General features: G+C 36.4%; 1 protein-coding gene across 1 annotated transcript; it reads left to right on the top strand.

Annotated features, from left to right (window-relative positions):
- The first annotated feature begins 2,968 nt into the window (after positions 1-2,968).
- LOC140169025 (uncharacterized) lies at positions 2,969-6,764 on the top strand. The gene is made up of 4 exons (XM_072192311.1): positions 2,969-3,181; positions 4,368-4,532; positions 5,496-5,649; positions 6,161-6,764. Exons 1-4 carry the CDS (start codon positions 2,980-2,982, stop codon positions 6,222-6,224), a joined length of 585 nt encoding a protein of 194 aa, XP_072048412.1. The 5' UTR covers positions 2,969-2,979; the 3' UTR covers positions 6,225-6,764.
- The last annotated feature ends 1,264 nt before the right edge of the window (positions 6,765-8,028 follow it).

The raw sequence follows: 8,028 nt of genomic DNA on the forward strand, positions 1-8,028 counted from the left end.
CATCAAACAATCGTGTGCAAATTGCAATGTTGACGCTGCCTGGGGATTCGACATAAGTAAGTGTAGATACTGAGCAAATTGGTAATGGTAGTATCAACTTTCAAAATGTTCGACTTTTGCCTGAGTGAATCAAATCGAGTCACATTAATTGAGCCTCTTTAATCATGATGATCATCATATGTTCATCTATCACCTAGCTTAGTTTCTTTGTCAATTAAAAAGGCATTTCGTGATCCACAGCCTCATCCCCCCACTTTTCTCAAAAAAAGTTGAGCTTTTTATATCACTGGAAACCTCTGGCTACATAATGTTTATGTACAAAATATTTCTTGCAGATTAATTCGTTTAGCAAAGATATCGTGAAATTTGAATTTCGTTCTGGTGAACCAGAACGAAATTACAACACATTGTCTATGGAGCAGTGTAATACACATAATCATGCATAACTCGCGAACGCAAAATCGGAATCAACTGAAATTTTGGGAATAGGTTTTTTCGTGGATATCTAATGAAAAATGACATAAATAGAGGATGCTAGGATCACGAAATACTCCTTTAATATATACAATGGAGACAATGGGCCGCCACGCTGTTTTCGTTTTGTTTATGTTGGTTTTCTCCAACAACAAAATGAAGATTCGCAGTGTCCAAAAATATGGTTTGCAAGGGAGAGTGTACGCGAGTGATAATTTTTACATGAGATACAGGGTTACTCAGAGTTGAGAGGTCTAGATGTACCTAGATGGACCATAGACCGTGAAGTTTGTTGGGACCCAACACTTGTTTTTCTGCCAAAGTTTCTTGCGAACGCTAAATATGGTGGACTAATATGTTTTAAGTGTCTAAACTTTGGATACGCTTATTTTTGTGCAAAATAGTTTAGTTGTTAAATAGACTGACGAATTCCTTTAATTAATTTAATTACACTATAGAGCAACTAAAATACATATGGTAATCACAAAAACGGAAGGTTATCCAAACGCGAAACCGAACCATTTTGGCCAACATCGCGTTTAAAACTTATATTATTGGCTAACTTTGGGCAACTTCGAGTTTTGAAACTCGAATTTTATCAAAATCATTTTCAAGTTAAGCGAAGCGAAGCGAAGAGAAACAAATGACATCAAACACATTTCGTTTTATTAATTAAAATTTTTTTAAACATATTGTTTTTAAGGGAGTGAAATTGTTTGTTTTTATTTTCAATTTTAATGTATACCTTAATACAGAGATGGATGGGCGGTTGTTTTTTTACTCATGGGTGGGGTGAAATATTAATTTTTTTCGTCTAGTAGTGGGTGATGTTTTTCATGCTTTTCATGACTTCCTATGAAATCAAATGGTACGCCCCTAAGCAACATCTTTTTATCACCTATGAAGTTATATAGGTAAGAATATTTTTGATTTACAATCATTTATCAAACGCTGCGCTCCTGAGCAACATATTTTTATCACCTATAAAGTTATGTAGATAAGAATTTTTTTTATATATTAACAATCATTTTCTCTGGGGACATCAACCAAACTAGATACCTAGATCACATCAACTGTTTACGGGTAAGTGTATTAAACAAAATATAAGCTCTTGTTCTAAAAGTAAGGATAATCTTTACCTTTCAACCAACAGTACGCATCTAAAGTTCTTCATAATTCTTCTTTACTTCTGTCGTGTGCATATTATACAGGCTGTAACAAATACAATAATACAATTGTACAGTAGTTGATTTAAAACAACAGTCACAAGACTTACTATTTGCAGAGCTGTGGTAGCTTGCGACCTGCATCTACAGGTCTTCTTTAGCCACTGAAGAGATTATTCCACTTGACTTGCCTCTTGACTACCAGATATTGATTGGTTTTGGTCAAGTGACAAAATCTTGTTGTAAACAACTGGAAGATCATGGCGCCCCGGTCTCTGTTGAGGTCGCTGCCAGTTCTCCTTATTTGGATCGCTTCTCTGATCCCTCTCCTGAACCAGTCTTCTTCACGGTCGAGAATGCGTACACCATCCCAGTCGATACTATGGTCGATAATACAATTATTTAGAAAATAACATTAGGCAAACATGTCACTTACTCATTGTACCGTATTGAATTTAACTTGGTCATCAAGGTAATTGTTTTACCTACTACAGGAGCGTTGTTTTAATAAAATTGGTGGTCTGCGAGACAAGATATGGCCAGTTGTGTTTTGTCATAAAGCAGCTTAGGCTACTTTTGTGTCTTTGTGTAGCAAAAGTGACTGAATTGAGTTGAATCTTGTACCATCTGGTCGGTGCTCATAAGATGTGTAATTTTAATTGGTGGTATAATTGAAGTTGTATTTTGAAATAAATATCAAAATTATTTATTTACGAATGTCAATTAAGTAAAAGATGAACATGAAAAATCTTTGCTTTTGTTCTGAGATCTTTGACGATTAGCATAAGAATTCGTTGCACGTGGTATAAACTTGTTGTATAAAATTGGCAAAAAGCTGCCTAACTCGGGCGATTAAGTAACATCATAGCGCTTGAGGAAAGACACCAAGTAAAGCTTTTCTGTTACCCACGATATTAATTCAGTTGCATATCACATTTACGCCAGGACCCCTTTTATTTCTCACTGAAAAGCGAAAATGCAATTGCTATTCATGAAAGTCGATTATACGCAATGCCAGCTTGATATGCGCGAACATTTCAAAGTGACCAACTAGTTTTCTGGACAATTTAGTTTAAAGAGCACGGAGTTTGAGCCTGAACTAGTAAAGAAACCAAGTAAAGTTTTTCTGTTAGCCAAGATATTACTGATTCCACTGCATATAACAATGTTGTTGCCATGGTATCTTTAATTTTTTTTTCCCGAGAAACAAAATTGCAATGTATAATTTCCATTGTTACCGTTTGTACATTATTATATGCACAAGGAATTCCATTATTTTTCTGTATTATTGTGTTTGATAACTTACAGAAACCAAATAACCAAATAGTAATCAGTCAAAATGAAGAGGAACTTGGCCATCATGGTTGTTGGTATTTTCATCATGTTTTGCGTGTATGCGGATTGCGAGATGGAGGACTGTATCGCACTCTGCAATCAATGCGTTGTGGTCTCGGACACACTTACCCATATGGGATGTACTAAGCATTGTGAGGAACTCAAACAGAAGGATGGTGGAAAATTTTCGTGTCAGCTATTAACAGGTAAATGTTTGTATTTTTGTAACGCATTTTAGTTTATTATTTCAATATCAGAGATTCCTTACCAAAGGCACAGCAAAAATATACCAACCGAGGGAATTAAATGGATGGTTGCCCGCCTTTTTTGAGACTCTGACAGTATAGATACCATAAAAACTTGATAGTTAGCATATGTGCTTACTATCAAGAGCTTTTTAAAACATAAAATTGCACCATAGTCCGACGCTTTACCGACTGAGCTAATGGGGTTGAGACGCAAATTTGCAGGTTTACTTGTTCGTATATAACTATGTGTATTGATGATTTGCTCAAACCCCTTTACACTTTTGTGGATGGGGCTCTTCATGTTCGCATGTTTTAACAGCGCTCGATAGTAAGCACATATGCTAACTATCGAGTTTTTACGGTATAGGTACATTTTGGCTCAGCTCACATTTCGTTCACATGTATATACTTCTGACACATAGTGAATGATCAGAATAATAGGTAATTGATAAGGATAGGTAATGATACTCCAAATTGTTGTTTTGCTTGATTATCTCCCTGGGGTACTTGGATTATATTTGACGGAAATGTGCGACTTGAGGTGATAGAATGTTAGAAGGGTAAATATAATTTTCATGTCTGTACACCAATCTATAGAGCTGCAGATTAGAATCGCACGAGCAAACCTAATCCAAAGGGGCGTGTGCACTCGCGTAGAAGAGCGATTTGTCCATACGCTGCTGACGCATCCGCGTAAATGCACTGATATCAGTATCTGCCGCTTTACAATGCAACATGGCGTTAACTCAACTGAATTTGAGTGTTTAGACGAGACACACTATATGTATCTACACCATTGGTTAGACCATCATGCTGTAAAATTAGCTTAGTAGCATAACAAATTGTGTTGCCATAAATTAAAAACACGCATCATAATGTATACCTCATATTCATTGATATGTGACCTATTATTTATATCCAGTGGCGTAGCTAGGAGGGGCAAGAATGTGAACTGAAGCACAGTTTTAAATAGTGCCGAACTGACCAATCCAGCAACTCCTAGACCTAGATAGATTGTATGTCCCCTCCAAACGGTGAAAGGCATCATAAATAAAAAAAGATATTCCTTTAAACATATTCCTTGTTACATGATGATATAATCCTCGCGGATCTTTATTCAAACTGACATCGTCACTTTTTTCAGCACCGAACAAAGGAAATCCTTCCCTTGGAGACGAGCTCAAAGCATTTAATGCGAAATTATCAACATTGTTTGCAAGTGGTGATTATTCTGCCTTTGCTGAAGAGTTATACACCGACGATTGTGTAATTGTGCTTAATGGACTAGCACCTGGATTTGGAAAAGAAGGTAAATGTTTAAATTGCTTGATATCTCAATTTTTAATTCAAGATGCACATTGGCAATGTGTAATACACATAGGCAATTATTAACCCTAATATGCATGGAAGGCACCCGCTTGGGGTATTCTGCGATATTTAGTCGGGTTAGGATTAATTAATCACTGGTTGAGCTAGGTTGTGAAGTTCGATCAAAGGCATGGACACTTGAAAAATAGAGGACACCCGCGCGCGCTGGTGTGTTGTCAGGACTCATAGCCGATACTGCACAGGGTTTGTCTCTGTCATGGGTGACGAGAAGCGGCCTTTTCAGACTTCTACCTGTTAATATACCTCCAGGAACTTCGTGCGAGCGCTATATAGGCCTAAATACTCCAGAAACCTTGTAGATACATTCAATGGTATGTTGCACAATTTTGACATTGGGGCTGAAGGGGAGGGTTGGTCGAAGATGCTATGTGTTTTGAAAGCCCCGCCTCGATGATATAACTCAACTGGCTGATCATTCATGCACGCATTGTATTTAAAGTTTTAAATCTTATATTCAAATGTCTAAATGGTCTTTCACCTGATTTTCTGATATCATCAATGCTTATAAACCAGCTATACTCTGATCAGCTCGTAATAGGCGGAACTCAAAACATCGTGTATTGATATAGAATGGCGTACACACAGCTGGGCGCAGCACCGTACGCCAACTACGCTCTGTGTATTGCGTGAATAACACGCGCGTTTGTGAATTTACGCGAGAGTAAATTTTGGACTTATTGACTCGCGCAGTAACAAACACCGAATAATTCTCGTGTATTACGAGCTGATCATAGTATAGAACTTAATCTTCACTGTGCTTAGGACCATTTCCTCGGTTCATTTTTAGCTGGTGTTTTCATGCTTGGGTTTCCTATGTAATAAGAGCGCTTTACAAATACATTCACTTATTCATTCACATGTTATCGCATATAATTTTATTCAGGTTTGAAGCAACTTCTTGCAGATTATGCCGAAAGCTATCCCACCGTTAATCGGATGTCTTTCACTTCTTCTGCATTCGGTGAGAATAACGGATATATTTGGGAAGATGGTACCGGGAATGGCTACCAGGACGACACTCTCGTTGGTTCGTGGCGGTAAGCTTGAGGACTATCCGTATTAAAAATGATCAAAAATTGCCGTCTAAATACACTTATCCTTTCTCGTCATGCTTAAAAATGGGTCAGAATGCTCATTAACGTACTAGCAGTGGCAAAACTTACTATTGATCAAATCCCAGCAGAGATTGTACAGCACATATTAACTAACCGCGCTTCAGCTGATTTCAGTCGTATTAGAAAGTTGCCAATTAATCAATCAGCCTCAAAATTGTTGGGATATTTGCACAAACACTGTCCTTGTCCTTGGCTGAGCACGCTGAGACCAGTGTATGGGCTTTTCATTGATTCTAAAATTTCTATTTTGATGGAAAAAACATTGGCACGAGGTTAACGATCGGACTGTCTTCCTTAAACCCATGATTGTTACTTGTAACTTTATAAGCAGTTATTTTCTTCCAATTCAACATCAACAAACGCACGACAAAATTCAAAATGTATGTAGATATCAGACTGAATGTTTCATGATTTTGTTTTTGTCTTTTTGTAGCTATATGTATGTATACAAACGTGTCAATGGAAATCTGCATCTTTTCATGCACCTAGAATTCTAAGGCCAAACAACAAGTTCCCAGTCTGCTTATATTACATTCTTCAGACGAGATGGCATGGTTGTCGTATATCGTAATCTTAACTGTGTTCAAATTTGTGACCTACTCCCACACAATGAGCGTAAAGTCGCAACTTGGTAGGTTTGGAATGTTCTTTGATGTTTGATGGATTACGTTCAAGCCAGCAGTATGTTCTTTTCGGATGCCCTATTGTGCATGCCATGCTCCATTAACAAGGGACATACTACTTGCACACAGAATGTCCCATTCATACTTCCAGTTTGCACAGGTGGCAGGTGCACGTCAAACAAAGCACACAAAGAACAGCAGCCATGGGTCTCCAAACTGCCAACTTGCGACTTAATTAAGGGTGGTCTTAACCCTGGAATAATGGAAACTCTCGGGCCTCATAACTGCTAAGTTTTTGGTATATTCAAGTGTACATAATTTAGAATGGCAAAAACTTCATCTGTGAGGTCAAATTTAAAATAAATAAAAAACAACGTGTTTTTTTTTTTTTTCAAGTTTGTTCGTTAAAAGTAATTTAATTACTTTTTAAGGACTACATAAAAATATTTAAGAAACATTTTTTTTCTTTTTTTGAATTTTGACCCAACTTCACAATTTTGTTTTGGTTGAAATTTGGGCAAAAACCAGGCTTTTTATGATTTCTTTAAAAATTAAGCATTTTTGACCATTTTTGGTGCAAATTTCTCAAAGTTGGTCAAAACTCAACAAAATAAAAAAGCTCTTAGATATTTACATCTAGTTTTTAAAAATGAATATAAAAAAATGGCCCAAGATCTTTTTTGTTACGTTAAACGAAAAACTTTGGTAACAAATACCCGTTTTGACATTTTTAGTCAAAAATTAGTATTTATCAGATCGTTGCTATTTTAAATACGAATACTTTTATATACTTTAGACCAACAATATAGCTCAAAAGTTTCCATAATTCCAGGGTTAAGACCACCCTAAACGCTCATTTCAAAAATTATGACTATTATGTATATATTTTATGGAAAATGCAAATAAATTAAGTAACTTGTGACTTATTAAACGGTCATTTAATTCACTTCATAGACTTGGCAATGTCACAGGCTTTTAAGTACTTTTAAGTTACTTTATATAACTTGGTAAATTGAAAACGCACGCATGAGCACACTCCCAACAATAAATATTTACAAAAGCAATTTGCTATTCCCGATAAAAGATGCCCATCCAGTTGGCATTCCAGACGGTCGAGTTTCAATATATTGAAATAAATAAATAACTAATACAAAAATAAATCTAAATCAGTTTCCGACGAGCCAAATGATGGTCAGAATTCATCCCGCCATTACTAGGGGCCATCCGCGCCAAACTGGTGTTGTAATTGTCCACGTGGGTGAAAAAAGCATTGCTTCAAAATCAATTTTATATTATATTGCATTTTAAACTGTCATCAAAGCCTGCATCATTTCACATTTCAGGTTGCTTGCCCCCATCAATGGCTGATATTGATGTGTAGGAATGCGTGAATAGAATGTGTCTATACGTTGGTAAAAAATAAAGCGCCATAAGTATAAAAGATGAAATAATAACAAGTGGGTAAAGATCCTGCGTAATAGAAAAGCACGGAAGATGCATAAAGGTTCTATACCTGAAGCCCTACTCACCAAATAAAATATAGCCTATAGTAGGCATATCACCTCAAAAATAAGTGCAGCAGAAACACATTATTTAATGTTTCTACATGTTTGATTTTTATGAAAGCTTAACATTGTGATGCAGTGACAATTAAGAAGATGCTCGTAAAAGGGATGAA

The sequence above is a fragment of the Amphiura filiformis genome, chromosome 14 (assembly GCF_039555335.1).
Source record: "Amphiura filiformis chromosome 14, Afil_fr2py, whole genome shotgun sequence".
In the NCBI taxonomy this organism is placed as follows: domain Eukaryota; kingdom Metazoa; phylum Echinodermata; class Ophiuroidea; order Amphilepidida; family Amphiuridae; genus Amphiura; species Amphiura filiformis.